At 40.9% G+C, this 16835-nt stretch overlaps 1 protein-coding gene across 2 annotated transcripts in view; it reads left to right on the top strand.

Annotated features, from left to right (window-relative positions):
• The window catches only part of asap2a (ArfGAP with SH3 domain, ankyrin repeat and PH domain 2a), a 55321-nt gene that overhangs the window by 34503 nt on the left and 3983 nt on the right, over positions 1-16835 (top strand). For both annotated transcript variants that reach the window (XM_089004577.1, XM_089004576.1), the window contains exons 5-27: positions 2437-2486; positions 4298-4427; positions 4811-4896; positions 5922-5997; positions 6060-6146; positions 7211-7314; positions 7597-7666; positions 7822-7909; positions 8008-8056; positions 8376-8542; positions 9915-10048; positions 10356-10450; positions 10539-10728; positions 11046-11131; positions 11895-12010; positions 13028-13095; positions 13176-13283; positions 13392-13605; positions 14602-14754; positions 14987-15092; positions 15549-15607; positions 15782-15861; positions 15955-16074. In XM_089004577.1, the coding sequence (XP_088860703.1) occupies positions 2437-2486; positions 4298-4427; positions 4811-4896; positions 5922-5997; positions 6060-6146; positions 7211-7314; positions 7597-7666; positions 7822-7909; positions 8008-8056; positions 8376-8542; positions 9915-10048; positions 10356-10450; positions 10539-10728; positions 11046-11131; positions 11895-12010; positions 13028-13095; positions 13176-13283; positions 13392-13605; positions 14602-14754; positions 14987-15092; positions 15549-15607; positions 15782-15861; positions 15955-16074 (2436 nt within the window). The remainder of the gene's footprint in view (positions 1-2436; positions 2487-4297; positions 4428-4810; positions 4897-5921; positions 5998-6059; positions 6147-7210; positions 7315-7596; positions 7667-7821; positions 7910-8007; positions 8057-8375; positions 8543-9914; positions 10049-10355; positions 10451-10538; positions 10729-11045; positions 11132-11894; positions 12011-13027; positions 13096-13175; positions 13284-13391; positions 13606-14601; positions 14755-14986; positions 15093-15548; positions 15608-15781; positions 15862-15954; positions 16075-16835) is intronic.

Genomic DNA, 16835 nt, shown 5'->3' with positions numbered 1-16835 from the left:
TCATGGTGGAATGTGGACGCCTGCTCCATACTAAATGTTGAAAGCAAACACGAGCTGTAGCATCCATTGACGAAAAGAGACTGTCTCACGTTTCCTTTCCCACGTATAAATCCCCTTCAATTCCAAGCCGCGACAGTTCCACATACGCATCGGCGCTGATGCTCCTCTCTTCTCATCGTGGGCTCCTCAAGCCATGCATCCATCCAGCTGCAGACTGTCCAACAGCACCGACCTTTCCGCTGAACAAAGAGGGACTGAATGGTTACCATTAATCATTGCAATTGTAAAAACTAGAGCCCAAACAATTAATCGGCCAGCTAAAGCTTTGGCCAAAATTAACAGCCAAAAGCTGACGTTCACCGATTGTCTTTAATTGTTTGTCCTCTAACCAATTACAGCAGATTTAATCAATAAAACTGGTTTAATGAATTATTACAGGTGAATCTATTATAACCAAAAACCTTCGTTGACAGATTTTGTTTATCTTGCTGTTACTAGCTTTGCTTTAAAACATTTGTGTGAAACTATTCCAATTTTGTGCGAATCCATACTGATGAACTGACCATTTTCTGCGTAGTTATCTTGTTCAGGGTCTTGGCAGAGGCTAAACTAAGACAGCTGTCTTTTGATGAAAGATAGACACCCTTGGCTTTTTGTCAAATGATCACAAGGTGCTTGTGAACAGAGAATTCAATGGGAATCGATCCCTCGCCAGCTGTGTAGAAGTTAAATAAATGAACCGCTGCACTTATCATCTTGACATTTCTATGCTGGGATTATTATCGTTCGTTCGTTCATTTGTTCGTTTGTTTAGTTATTTAATAAACATTATCATCAGCTTCCGTCTGTGGTCCTGTTTATCTACTCAGAGTAAATTGAAGTACCTGTATTGAAATGAACTCTTTCCATACTACAAAACCTGATTTTCACTATGGTATTGCTGACCTAGCTACAAGGAAGTGGTAACATGACCAAGGAAAGAGCAAAAGCAGCCATTAATGCTGGTAGGTGGTGGCAGATTTGCTAATGGAAGCAATTTTAAGGGCATAACATGAAGTTCTAGCTTCTTTACTGACTCCCAGCCAGAAAGGGAGCTTAGAGCTTCTCCCAGGGGGTTTATTATGCCTAATCGCTTGGCCTATTCTGCCATTCCCTGCCTTGAGTGTGTATTTGTGTGGTATTTTAAGCAATTATTGTTTTTCACGTTCTCGGTCTCTGACATTTCCTTCCATCTACCCTTTTACAGTTTTTTTCACAGCTTCCTGTGAGATTAAACCTTTGCTCTCCAGGCTTGTCTTTGTGATCTACTCCTCACTTTCATGCCTTCCACCCTTGAACAGTTCGCTGAGTGGCAGTGCTCTTGTATTTGGCTCAGTGGACCAAACCTGATCCCGGGGGTTTGATGCAGATATCTGCATCTTAAGCAAGCTGTTATAATGGAATTCCCTGTGCAACTGAAAGAATGCCATTCCACCTTCTAAGCCCATGTTGCTTTCATCCTTTTTTTACAGGAGAAAAAAAGACATTTAAAACAGTTTTGTATGGATACAACCCTTTGGTACTCTCCTAAGTCTGACTCTGAATCCATTTACACTCATAGCTGTCGACTTACACTGGACCTTGTCTGCGTTTAATTAGCACTTCAACAGCAGGGATGCTGTTTAATCAAAATATTTCTTTGAGCGGTTGGTTAAACCTCTCCCTTGATAATTGAAAAAAAAAAAAAAAAAATCAGCGTTGCCTGTCGTAGGCGTGACCCGGCGAATTCAATGCCGGTCAAACAATCACAGGCCCTGCTGAGACAGCTGTGGAAGGTTATTTGGTTCTGTTGATTCTCATCTTCAGACACACATTGACTTTGCTCATTAGTCACTGTGGAAGCTCTCAGCGTGTTGCATTCCACTGAGTGGATACTCACATTCCTGTTTTTGTCTCGATGAACAACCATGGTTGCTTTGTTTTTAAAACATTCTTTTTTTTTATAACGAAGCAACTTTATTTGCAGATCAGTAACAATATACCCCTTATTTATGTATGTATTTATTTATTTTTTAATGCAGCAAAAGTTCATACCTGCAAGTTTTGTGGGAGGAATACAGTACAAAAAGTCGTCATTCTGGATTTTTCCTTATTAGTTGGTTGAGTATTCAACAGGGATTGGACACTTGTGTGTTCATTTATGTGTCAGTGTTACTGATTGCATGGTTTTGGGAAAAATAACATCTTTTTTTCCAAAATGTACCATCATTTCTTATGTTTGATTAGCGGATAATAATTCTTGTTTCAAAAAATAAGCGAAAATAGAGTCATTCCATCCACATCATTATTCTCGGATGCGCATGTACTGTTTTCTATGACTACAGTATAGTTTTATTATACAAATTTTCTGTTCTGTGATGTTCTGTAACCCCATTTTCTTTTTTCCCCCCTTCACAGGATCTGAAAAAACCTTTTGACAAAGCCTGGAAGGACTACGAAACTAAAGTGTAAGATAGCTAAATTGAATTGTTCATTTTGAAATGTGCCTTAGTTGTCTTGACTAACCATTCTCCCTGGCTTAAACATCCCTAGTGATTTTTCTTTTACTTTCACAACATTGTAAATAACCTCTGTCTCATAAACTCCTCTGGAGCATCATGCCACTTTTAATACTGTTTGTTCAGGAATTGAGATTCACTTTTTGTATTTCCTGACTAAAATCTTAACACGGACGGTATTTTCATAGAGGAAAATATAGTGTCGCTTGATGTTGATTGAATCACTTCCTGAACTGACAACACTGAAAGTGAATGGATTCTCTGCTTCGTCATCATTTGAAACAAAGGGTTGTCCTGGCAGGCTCGGTAGTCAAGTGGTTAGCACACCGGCTCCACAGTGCAGAGGTCGCCGTTTCGCATCCCACCCCTGTGTGGAGTTTGCATATTTATGTTGGAGTCTAATTCCTGTTTCTCTTCTGGTTCGGAGTTCAACGGAGTTTTATGATGAAATACCAGCGGGGACGATAGATGGTGAACAGAAAAGACTACTTTATTCTAGTAAAACAAATGGAAGAACATGTCTCGTCAGAGCGGGAAGCCAAGCGCGCCAAGCCCGCCTCCTCAAACTAGTTTAAACACACAGCAATAACAACATGCAAACAAACATGCAATAACATAAGATGTACTAAACTAAACATGAAATAACATAGTATGTACTAAACTAAACAGGATGTTTACGGATGTGTATAAAAACACTCTATCAGTTCTCCCCGGGCCCGTGTGGGTTTTCTCCGGGTCCTCCGGTTTCCTCCCACATTCAAAAAACATGCATGGCAGGCAGATTGAACACTCTAAATTGTCCCTACCGTGACTGTTGTACGATTGGCTGGCAACCAATTCAGGGTGTCCCCCGCCTCGTGCCCGAAGACAGCTGGTATCCAGCACCCCTCGCGACCCGACTGAGAAATAAGCGGTACGGAAAATGGATGGATGGTTGTCCTGGCTTGTGCTCAAACTGCATGGCAAATGTTGCAGATGGCCTTCATGACACTATAAAACGGGGTTATGCGCTGACATAGATTGGCACGCTCACGTCAATGAAATGTAAAGTTCAGCATTGAAAGGAATCTCAAAACGCAAATGTATCAATCGTTTTCATTGCTGGCCGCATTGGAAAAGGCCCGTTATGACGGTGAAGCTCAATATGAATATACAGTATAGTTTTGAAAGGCGCTTATAAATGAAATTTATTATTATTATTATTATTATTATTATTCATACAGAATGGTGAAAGGGTAAAAAAAGACAAACTTGCTGAGTTTTATAAGCTCTTCAAAATAGGCAGCTGCCACACGCGCACTTGACATGGACACCATTTTCTTTGAAAAAAAAAAAAAAGACCGCCTTTGCGCTATTTGTTCCTTCCATCTTTTTTGAACTAATGGGCTGACAGAAGCTGAAAACAAATTACGTTATATAATCATTACGTTTGCAGTCATCCAACATGTTGCAATATTTCTGAAATGAATAATGCAAGAACTGCATCCCTTTTTCAATATATCACAGAGAATACCAACCGCACATTGCATGGAAAGGGCCCAACTTTCCATTGATTGTGTTTCTCTCATTGCCTGCGAGAATATGCATCATTGTCAGTCTTTGTATAAAATCATGTCCAAAAATTGTTATTTGTTTGTTTGCTTTTAATATAATTGTGAAGGGAGTGATTTCTTACTAAGACCACTGTTGACCGTCTATTTGAGTTCATCGACGGAGTTGAGGGGAATTAAATTCACCCGTGCAATATTTCTCCTTGCCAGCACCAAGATAGAGAAGGAGAAGAAGGAACATGCAAGGCAGCACGGCATGATCAGGACCGAGATTAGCGGGGCGGAAATTGCAGAGGAGATGGAGAAGGAGAGGAGATTCTTTCAGTTGCAGATGTGTGAGGTTCGTTTCATTTAATGATTGCCGCATTCCAAGTTCCAAGTACTTTGAAACAACCGAAGTTAAACGCAATCCCTTTACATGACTAATCGCTGTTTAAAATCAATTTCACGAGAAAGGGTGCAGATGTCATTGTTGGACAAATATTTAAACATAATGTATGTCTTGGGGATTTCGGATCCACACTGAACATGCTTTGTGATTGTAAAGTCGGAGCCATTTTGATTTAAGATTTACTTTCATGAAATTGAAAGATACCATTTTGACTTTGAAGTGAACAAGTTGAAAAGGGGATGAAAATGTATTCAGAAACGCTGAGAACAGAAACGCATCCCTTCTGGCTCAATCTTTGTACAAGCAAATCCCTTTTGACATTTTTTTTTCAGTATCTGCTCAAAGTCAACGAGATCAAAATCAAGAAGGGAGTGGACCTGTTGCAGAACCTCATCAAGTACTTCCATGCACAGTGCAAGTACGACATATGCCCTATTTGGATTCATGCAATACCCTACACAAAAATATTCATGGAAATGTCAATTTCTAAGTCAAAGTAAAACCTGACCAAGGTTATAATTGTTTGGGAATTTTCATTTTACCCTATTTAGATTAGATATTAGATTTCTACTTCTTTTTTTCTTAATTTGTATTTTTTAAATTTATATTTTCACAAGGCTTCATATTAGTTTAATTCATTTGAGTTTTTTTTTATTTCTACTTCTGTTTTTTTCTTAATTTGTATTTTTTTAAATTGTATATTTTTTTACAGAAATGCTTCATTTAATTTTAATTAATTTGAGTTTTTTTAATCCAGTATTTTTCTTGTGTGCATGATTTAAAAAAACACAAGTATTTTGTCATAAAATGAAACAGATGTTTACATTAAAAACACATCCACGAATAAATTACAGGTAAGAGCAGTCCACAGACACTGAAGTACGATAAGGACAGCGTGAGTTGGACGGCAACCTAAAAAAGACTGAAATAAATCAAGGATGGTCTCACTTTGCATCCCTGCTTTGCCAAGTTGCTCACTTCTAAAGTGGATTTCTGGTTTCAATTTTTGTTGCAAAGCATGAATCAAAAACCCAGCCCATTTGTTGAATTACAGCGCGTTCCGTTTTAAGTGAAGTGACAAAAGCAGCAAACACAAATATCGTCATAGCGAAATCATCTGTTGGTTGCCTCAATTCCCAGATGGCTGCTTTGTGATATTGAAATAAATACATTTAAAATAAACTCCAAATCCTCATGTAATAAATTAATTAAACAAATACAAAGATTGCATGACAAAGGTTTTCTGATTCTGATTAAAATTAAGGACAATTTTGCTGTAATTATTGTAAAATTTTATTAATTTTGTGAACAAAACATGTCATTAGTTTGTTTTCCAAAATGCATTTTTGTTTTTAATTTCATGTCAGTAGAAAAACATTTTTTTCAATCAACATTTTTTTGTTCACTAAAATAATCTTGATGCTGACTGGTCTTCTTGTGCAGTTTTTTTCAGGATGGTCTCAAAGCTGTGGACAACTTAAAGCCTTCCATTGAAAAACTGGCCACCGATCTACACACAGTGAGGATTATTTTCTTTCCACAACCTCCAGTCTGTGCAACATTTTTGTATGTCATCACTAGATAAAACAAGTGCAAGATGAGGAGCGCAAGCAGTTGACTCAATTACGGGATGTTCTTAAGACGGCGCTTCAAGTGGAGCAGAAAGAGGTAATCGACACACTCTACTGTATTTTATTATTCAAAATATAATATACCAGTAAAGTGATTACTTTTGGAACTATTCATTTGACTCTGACGTTTAGTGTGAATTTGTTGAAATATTTTTCCTTTTAGTCTAATGTAAAATTGTGCAATAACTGGGGTCATTCCACTTTTGAAGTTCCACGATGAGCACACTCAAGTCCTCAATGGATTCATCTTTATGCACAACGAACTTTTGAAAATGTTAAAAATTGCATCTTGATCTTATCTGAAGTTTTCTCCTCTTTCTTACCGCCTCCACAATTTGTGAAACAAGTCTAGAAGAGTAAGTAGATCAAAACCAAACACAATTATGTTTATATTTTCATCTTGCTACCATCAGAGTTTTTCTTGTTTGTCTCATTGCTGGATTTGTTGAAATTACCATATTTTCCGGTGTATAAGGCATACCCAAAAGCCTTCATTTTCTTCAAAAGATGGCCCTGCGCCTTATACGCAGGTGCGCCTTATATGTGAAGTCATCTTGAGCCACAACAGGTCTCGCAACTACTGTCATTTCCCCCTGTCGAAGAAGTAGTGAGTAACCCCAGCCTTTACTATAGCACCTTATAATGTGGTTTGACTGATATTTGGATAACTTTTATATATTTATATATAACATTTGGAAAACTTTTTTTAACTTATTGAAGGTGCACCTTATACAGTAGTCTGGTGCACCTTATACATGTATATGGAAAAAGTTTGAAAATACACCATTCTTTGGAGGTTCACCTAATACTCCGGAAAATATGGTACTTTTTTGGGGGGGGGTGCTTGTGACCTTTTTTGAGGGACATCGGTGAGCCTGTTGGCTAAGTGCACGTTTTATCAAGTAATCAATCTCGATACAATGGTATTACTGTCATTATTGGCCTAGAGAAGTTTCCAGTTACCAGACAAGTATTACTTAGGTTCTTTTTCAGTTGGCACTTCCTCCAGTGATATTGTTCTCCTGTCAATGTTAATGTTGATTATTGATGGATAAAACGTCCCAGCTACAGTATGTATTTCCTTGGTGTGTGTTTTTCCAGGAATCCCAGGTGCGGCCGAACACCACCTACAGCTTACATCAGCCGCAAGGCAACAAAGAGCATGGCACCGAGCGCAGTGGCTATCTTTATAAGAGAAGTGATGGGTGGGTTTTTAAAAACAATCAATAAAATGTATTGCATCTGCTTGTTATTTGCAGAACATTATTTATTTATTTATTTATTTATTTATTTATTTATTTATTTATTGCCCACTCTAGACAGATACTTGATTCATCTGCCGTGTTTGTGACTCTTTTAGAGAAATATTCATGTCACCAAATATGTTTCTAGTTTGTCTTGGTAGAAAAATGGCTAACATGCAAACTATCCAATGGAACATGGCTTATTGATACCTCCATGACTCTGCTGTTTACCTTGTGTTCCAGTTTGAGAAAAGTATGGCAGAAGAGGAAATGCACAGCAAAGAACGGATACCTCACCATCCCGCACGGCACCGTAAGAAAACCAGCACTGTATAAATAAACGACATGAATGCATAATGAGTCGCTTATGCTAGTTTGTTTTCAACTGAAATGGATTGATTTAGTCCCCACTGCCTGCAAATATATCCAATGTTGTCAACACTATACCGCCTTTTCTCCGTCCTGCAGGCGAATAGACCGCCGGCCAAACTCAACCTGCTCACCTGTCAGGTGAAGCACAATCCCGATGAGAAGAAGAGCTTTGACCTCATATCTCGTAAGACTAGCCCTTCGTTTTACTTTGATGGATGAATGGAATTCTTTCAGATGCTGAAATGTAAGATGAATTTTCTGCTGAATTTTATTTTCTTTCAGATGACAGAACGTATCACTTTCAGGCCGAAGATGACCAGGACTGCCAAATGTAAGTGCCCATTTGTTCCTTTTCCAAGATAGTTTTCAAGTTCCTCCTGTTTACCCACAATTTTCCAGTTTACACACAGTTTATTTACCCCACTTTCACTACTCCCTTTGTTCCTTCTCACTTACTCTATCCTCCTTTTGACTTCAAGACGGCGCCACGAGAGTGGCTGCCTTTCCAGCACCTCGTGTATTTAGTTTTTCTACTTTCATTCATTTCATCACTTTGCTGCTGTGAAATGTAAATTTCTCAACTGCGAGACTAATAAAGGCAAATCCAATCCAAATCCAATCCAATGTCTTCTCCCTCCTCCTTACTACAGTTGGATCTCAGTGCTCCAGAACAGCAAAGAGGAAGCGCTAAACCAGGCCTTCAAAGGCGACCAGCATGTCGGCGAGAACAACATTGTGCAGGAGTTGACAAAGGCCATCCTGGCAGAAGTCAAGAGGATGACGGGGAATGACGTGTGCTGCGATTGTGGAGCGCCAAGTAAGAGATGACAAAGGATGTGATTGGCAGGGGGTTGACTTGGCTGTTTTCAGGCAGTCAGGGTACACACTGAACTAGTTGCCAGCCAATTGCAGGGCACATATAGATGAAAAACCATTCATGCTTACACTCACACCTAGGGATAATTTAAAGTGTTCCATTAGCCTGCCATGCATGCTTTTTGGAATGTGGGAAGAAACCCACATGAGCCCAGGAAGAACATTCAAACTCCACACAGGGAGGCCGGCGCGAGATTTGAACTCGCAACGTCTTAGTTTTTTACTTTGAAAGGAAGTATATTTAAATCCCCACAGTAAATTTGGTGATGTGTCCTTCTACAGTCATATAAAGCCAATTTAGCCAATAAAAAGCCACGAGGCTGTAGCTGTTGTTGTCCTTGTTTCACACCCAAAACACACTTTCTATGCCTCTTTATGTCAAGTACTACAATTGTTGTTCCATCAATGACATCATCCATTGGCTGAACTGGGTGATTAATCTTACTATTACGCCTCTGATGTGATGATTTAATGGGCACGCAAGTGAAAGAGACTTTTTCCGCGAATAGTTGATGGTCGGGGCTTCAATTTGATCATATATTGTCCATTTTTAAAAATGATCTGAAACCAGTTGTAAGCCGGGGGACTACCGTATTTTCCGGTGTATAAGGCGCACCAAAAACCTTAATTTTATTCAAAAGATGACCCTGCGACTTATTACACAGGTGCACCTTACATGTGAAGTAATATTGAGCCACAACAGGTTTCGCAAATACTGTCAGCAGCTACCGACTCCATTTCCCCCTTTAGAGTTGAAGAAGAAAAAGTTGTGCATAACCTCAGCTTCTACTGTTGCCCCTTATAATGTGGTGTGCCCTATATTTGAAATGTGTTTACATATTAATATATTACATTTGGAAAACGCCTTTCATTCATTAAAGGTGCGCCTTATAGTCCGATGCGCCTTAAATATGGAAAAAGTTTGAAAATACACCATTCATTAGGGGTACACCTTATACTCCAGTGCTCCTTATTCACCGCAAAATACGGTACATATGGTCTCTTCACATAATCAAAAAGGCCTATTGTAATTTTTGCATTATACTTCGCTTGTTAATATGCATTTATTCATTTTAAATACATTTTCATTCATTTATGCTGTGAAATAATGGCCTCATTCATTCTGAATAGTGAGCTGAACTATTTTAACAATTAAGTTCCATATATGTTCAATGATTAATTGATTGTTAAGTTACTACTCTTTATCCTGATCGTGAAATGAAAGTCTCCTTTTGACTACTTGTGTCATGGTATCGACAGTCCAGAAATGTAATATCTAGAATCCAATATGCATTTTCTTGTTTTTTTTCAAGACCCGACGTGGCTCTCCACCAACTTGGGCATCCTCACGTGTATTGAATGTTCCGGCATCCACAGGGAGCTGGGAGTCCATTACTCCAGGATCCAATCACTCACATTGGATGTACTCAGCACCTCTGAGCTCTTGGTAGGCTACTATCTATATCTCTCTTCTCCCTGAGCTTCTCCAGCATTCACATCCATAATTCTGGAGAATTGGGGCAGGATGAAAGTGGTAGAAGAGGTCATCATTCTTTGAATAGCTTGCATGTTTTGGAGCGTTTACACATTTGTTTACTTTGACTCACCGCCTGTGGCTCTGTGCCAGATAAAATGGCCCCATGTTGTAAAAGGCAGGGTATTGTTGAGACTGTCTGCCACTCCTCGATTTAAGTGTTGAATCAATGCTGCGCCGCTCAATGCGGTGCCTAACGCTCCACATGCGCCTTCTGCAGCTGGCCAAGAATGTGGGGAATGCGGGCTTCAATGAAATCATGGAGGCAGGTTTAAGTGCTGAAAAAGCAGTGAAACCCAACCCCGCCAGTGACATGTAAGCACTCTCTTCCCTACTGGTCGCCACTATTCTTACATGCGTGAATGATACCTCTGATGAGCGGATACACGGCATCTCCCATCAGGCAAACGAGGAAAGACTTCATCATCGCCAAGTACACCGAGAAGCGCTTCGCCAGGAAGAAATGTCTCGACTCGGCTTCGCGGCTTCACACGCTGTGCGACGCTGTCAAAGCTCGTGACATTGTCTCCCTCATTCAAGTCTACGCTGAGGGAGTGGATTTGATGGAACCCATACCGCTAGCCAATGGACATGTTAGTACACCCCAGTTCCACTCTTTGGTACAACATCATGTATAGCTTAGCTGTGTCAAGAATTCTGCCTTTCCAAATATTGTATATATTAAATCTCCATTTATCACATTCCAAAAAACAATTTGGATAACAGCCGGGCCAAAGTAGCTGCACTGCGATATAGCAGTGATCTGTACATTAATGAAAGTACTTAGCATTCCTCCATCCTTTCCAAATGATTTTAAAACATAGTCTCTTTTGCCGATTGATTTATGTGCCGCTCTGTTGCTTTGTCCAAACAAAAAGGCCAAAATCCGCTAATCTATTGTGTCTCTTAGGAACAAGGAGAGACCGCCCTCCATCTGGCTGTCAGGCTGGTGGACAGGACCTCTCTTCACATAATCGACTTCCTCACCCAGAACAGGTGAACAATAACCACACCAGTGAAAGTCACTGAGCAGACGGCTCATTTGGCGAACCTATTAACCGGTGATATGTTACAATGGTCCATTTATCCTAGTGACATTTAAAAGGTGCGGCAGCCATGCACACGCGCCAGCGTTCACTCAACCCGGAAGTAACTCAAATACAGTAAAGTCTCGTTATATCGATATCGGATATAGCGATAGTCCCGGTTATATCGATACTATTGATATGCACGTACGGAGAAAATTACATGCAAACAGGGTCTGATATATCGATAGTCCCGGTTATATCGATATTTTTTCGGACTCCCTTGAATATCGATATAACGAGACTTTACTGTACGTAGATCGAAAGCTAGCCAGCTAGCTAATAGATAGCTCGCTAGCCAGCGATATAGCTATATGGCTAATAGCTAGATAGCTAGCTAGCCAGATAGGGAATAGATAGCCGGCGAAATGCAGCACCAAGTGTCTTCCATCTATCTGGGCAGCAATGACATTTTATGATTATTGATATGCCTTATATTTGTGTGCCTTATGTTTTGACAACTTTTAGATATTTATATATGATATTTGAAAAACTTTTTTTCATTCATTGAAGGTGCACCTTATATATGGAAAAAGTTTGAGAATACACCATTCATAATGGTGACATCAGCTGGAAAATGTATGTCTCTAAACCCATTTAAGGGTACAAAAAGTAGTATTTTACTTCATTAGAAGTACTTTTATTCATCTCTGTTACATCTTGTCTGTTTGCAGTTTAAATTTGGATAAGCAGACGGCTAAAGGCAGCACGGCGCTACACTACTGCTGTCTGACTGACAACAGTGAATGTCTGAAGCTGCTGTTGCGTGGCAAAGCCTCCATAGACATCCGTAAGGAATTTTTTTCGTTTTTATTTTTCACTCAATAAAGTATTAATTTAAAATGGGGGGGACTTGTACAGTACCATTCTTAGAGTGGTAGTTTTAATGAATGTATTTTTTTTAATTCAAAACAATAACAAAAATCCATACCATAGCATGCCTTGGCAATGCGGTCTCTGATACAACTCGTGTTGGGTTTAGTGTTACGAAATGAAATATCCAGTGAGCCTTTTTTATATGTTATGTGGTATACAGTGATCCCTCGATAGTTCACGGTTCACTTATCGTGGTTTCAGTGTATCACAGAATAAAAAAATGCCGAATGACTCGGAGGTTTTCTACATGGCTGTAGCTTGATTGGTTCCCAGCGCTGACGTCACCCAATCACAGCACAATATCCCATGGCTTACAGCCATGTGGATTGGATGTGCATCTTCTCAGCATCCCCCTCTGTCTTATTATGTGGGTTATTATTATATAATTCTACTTCGCTGATTTTTGTCTATTGCGTGGGGCCCTGGTCCCCATTAATCGCAAAAAAAACAAGGGATTACTATATTTGCATGTGTGTATCATCTGCATCTATGATCCACAGTAAAACAAAAATAGACCAATAAGAAGACTGCATATGGACACCACACACATGCTGATTTTCTCTCACCCAAACACACAACTGTAAATTATTTCCCAAGAGGTTCGGCTCCATAACGACTCTTTCTCACAACACTAATCTTTCCTCTGCTGTGGCTTGTCGTCAACAAAACACACTGATAATGTCGACAGAGAGGCAGAAGGCTCCGTGTGGGAAAAGTTTAGTGTCAGTGAGGGAATTCGATGAAAAGGTTGCTTCAGCCGTTGTCTGTACTTCTTTTTTGAAGAAGTACAGATCACGGCTGAAGAAACCTTTTCATCAATGGACCACTCCTGTACGACTGAGAGCTGACACAGACTCAGTGAGGGAAAGGAAAGCGGGTGGAATGTTTGTTCCGTGACTGACCCTGCATTCTCCACTCTTCCCTTTTTCAGCTAACGAGGCCGGCGAGACGCCGCTGGACATCGCTCGTAGGCTCAAACATCTCCAGTGCGAAGAGTTGGTGAGCTCACTGCTTTTGACTGCAGGTGCTCACACGTCACTCGCAACATGCATGCTCAGTTTTTACATCTGTTTGCTCAGTTGAACCAAGCCTTGGCAGGGAAATTCAACGCGCACGTCCATGTGGAGTATGAATGGTGCCTGCAGCATGAAGACTTGGATGAGAGCGATGAGGATCCCGATGACAAGGTGAGAGTATTTCCAGTGGGTTGGAGGATTTTCTGCTTTCAGTACGACACAACGCACATGTCCGTTTAGCACTGAATTGAGACCTCCATCTTCCTCTTTGCGTGACAGCCCAGCCCCCACCGCAGAGAAGAGCGTCCTGTCAGCTGTTACACACCGAGTACCAACTCCCACTTGCATGGCCGCGACGCCAAGGACAAACAACGCTCCTATGTGCCAAATTTGGTCAACAACGAAACCTACGGCACCATCGTTAACAACAACCCTCCGCAACAAGGATTGCTCGTCACAACCTCTGCCCCCCCGCTCCCACCAAGGAACCTCGGTATGATGTTTCTCCCTATAATTTATTAATAAACAACCTTCAGCCATTTGTTGCATGCTGGGTGAAGAGAGGGAATACAATAAGCAAACTCATGAAGAAGTTGCTGTCAGCCACAGCCCTCACATAGAGACTCCCATGCAGACTTGCTGATGTCAGTGCTCTTTTTTTTCTTTTTATTTGATGCGATGTGTTTGTTTCAAAGCATGATAAATGTTTGAGGCATTTTAACAGTTTTTTTCCCCGAATGGAAATAGATTATATGATATGAAGGGCTGCATGTACCATATTTTTGGTGTATAAGGTGCACCCAAAAGTCATGATTTGCTTCAAAAGATGACCCTGCGCCTTATAGGCAGCTGCGCCTTATATGTGAAGTAATATTGAGCCACAACAGGTCTCGTAACTGCTATCAGCAGCCACCGACTCCATTTCCCCCTGTAGAAGAAGTTGTGCGTAACCCCAGCCTCTACTGTAGGGACTTATAATGTGGTGTAATTTATGCTAATGTGGCGCACTTTATACTGCGGTGCGCCTTATACACCTGAAAATACTGTAACTTTCAATGTATTTCAAGTGTGTGGAAGAAAGAAATATGATGCTCTATCTGGATTACAAATTGTCCTCGTGATAAAATGTGTTCACTGTAGTGCTTTTAGCCTGTGTTAAAAAACGGCTGACATCATGTCTGCATTTGGAAGCTCTATAACTTCTGCAGCAAACCAATTTAATTTCTTTCTGAAAAGGCTCTATGATTGCATACATGCTTTGAAAAAAATGCATACTGGAGCTGCACTGGCCAACCGCACAGTGACATGCAGATCGTCTTTAATAACGTTAGTGGTCGTCTGGAGTTACGCCAAGAAGTACCTTCTATCCCAGCCACACCATTACTCACCTTCCCTCTCCTACTATTAATGTCCCTATCAATTTCACTCACGGGTAATCAGATTTGGTTTTCCTTCATTTGACAAGCCTCCTCTTCTTCCTCATTCACAGTCCAGCTGGCAGGCCTCGGCGGGACGAGTCAGCCTTCGTCGTCCAGCGGCTGGAAGCCGGCTTCCTTAGAATTGGTTGGTCGGCAAAGATCGTCTTCGGATCCCCCCAACATGCACCCCCCTGCTCCGCCTATTCGGCTCACCTCTACAGCCGGTAAGCCGAATGCAAGTTTTATGATTGGATATTGTGGTGGAAGGTAGAAATATATATTGTGTGTGTGTGTGTGTGTGTGTGTGTGTGTGTGTGTGTGTGTGTGTGTGTGTGTGTGTGTGTGTGTGTGTGTGTGTGTGTGTGTGTGTGTGTGTGTGTGTGTGTGTGTGTGTAAATAATTGAATGAAGGATGAAACGATATGCAAAATAAAAGCGATATAACAATGTGCCACAGGTGTGGGTCCTTCTCCAGCAGGAAAGATCGACTCACTTAGTTTGCAATCCAAGTCGGGCCAAGGAACTGCCGGATCCAGAAGCAGTCAACAGAATTCAGCAGCAGGGTGAATTGCATTCTAACAATCCTTTTGTGTATGTCTTTTGGTCCCGTGCACTCATTTTGGTGTTTGGTTTAAATATTTACAAAAACTAATATGCCAAAAATAACATCAAGAAACTTTTCTTAGTTATTGCAGTACACTACTTACAGTGGTTTAGTTATTTGTGGTAGTTAGGATTGTGCCAGGTCAGTACAGTATTAGTTTTGGTAGTCAGCAGGATTGACATGTCCTGTGTGCTTCTTTTTGTGCGGTTTGATGATTCGGCAAGTCACTGAAATTAACTTCATTCAGAATGCCTGAGTTCATGAGTTAGTTGTTTGGATTGGCAGCTCTCTTATTGCAGGTGAATCGAATGAAGTGTCTGTCCATAACGAGATGACCTTTGGCCGAGTAGCCTTTCCACATCCTGTTCTGCATTCCGTCAGTGAATCACTTGTTTTCCTTCTTCTTGTTTTCCAGAAACGACAAAAGTTTCAACCGAACACCGCGAAATCGGATAGCATCTATCGAGCGACCAAGTGAGTTAACTGATAAAAACAAACACCCAAAAAAAGGCAGCCATGCGTGTGCAGGAACGACATTTAAAAAGCTACACGTCAGTTGTTCCTCCATCCAGTGAATTGATCGTTTGTGCTGTGGAAGCGTACAACCCTTGTTGTCTTTTGCGATATCATTTCCTTTTCCCGGTCCAGCTAAGGAAGTGCCAGGATGCCCCCAGAGCTCCATCGGTCATGCTCTGTCCCCAGCTCACCACTCTCGGAAGGCCTACACTGTGAGTTAATAACTTTTTTGTTGTTTTTGTTTTGGTCCTTGTCTTGTTAACTAGTTTTCCTGCGTGTCCCATAATTTTATACTGTATCATCAGAAGCACAGGCCAAAGCGAGTGAAGGCCATGTACAATTGTATGGCAGACAACCCAGATGAACTAACCTTCTCGGAGGGCGAGGTCATTGTGGTGGATGGGGAAGAGGACCAGGAGTGGTGGGTCAGTATCACAATGTGTGTTCATACGTATGTTTGTGTCCTTCAGTACAAGCAAGATGCAACAATGCGTATCCCAATAGTGTCACAAATATTGCAAATGTGCTTTATGAAGCATGCAATGCAAATCTAGCCAGAATTTTTGAGACACACTTTTGAAAACAGGTCTCTCTGTGAGCAAGTGAGTTTTTGAAGATGACATCGTTGTGTGTAAATGATCAAAACTGTTGTCGTGCTTGTGGAACCAGCACTTCCATTTGTTTTTCATTTTGTCATGAGTGTTTCTTTTTAAAATTATTATTCTTGGAATGGCTGATTGGTGTGTAGTGAGCATATTTTTGGAATTTTACATGCACACGCACATAAACATTGTAATACGTCTGTGTAAGCTCTCAGTCGTACAGGAGTGGTCCATCGATGAGAAGGTTTCTTCAGCCGTCATCTGTACAAAAGTGAAGGTTTCGGACGTTTCGCCTCCTATCCAAGAGGCTTCGTCAGCGAACTAAAGTCTGACTGGTCGTATCGGCCCCATTTATATATCCCTAATGTCCAGACCTGGTGGCGCCGGACACAGCTATTATAGGTCCCTACTCTCAGGTTGGGGGGGGGGCGCGGGACCCCCCCCCTGTGGCCCCACTGATTGTTCCTACATTCCTGACTAACGATTGGCCTATTACACCCACTCCCCCCGGTATCACCTCATCAGCATAACGACCCTCATCAGCATTGCGAAAGTTGCCTAACCTGTTTTGCCTGAGCAGGCTA

This window comes from Hippocampus bargibanti, linkage group LG09, assembly GCF_051943395.1.
Source record: "Hippocampus bargibanti isolate YZ-2025 linkage group LG09, ASM5194339v1, whole genome shotgun sequence".
In the NCBI taxonomy this organism is placed as follows: Eukaryota; Metazoa; Chordata; class Actinopteri; order Syngnathiformes; family Syngnathidae; genus Hippocampus; species Hippocampus bargibanti.
This window is presented reverse-complemented; position numbering and strand designations above follow the sequence as displayed.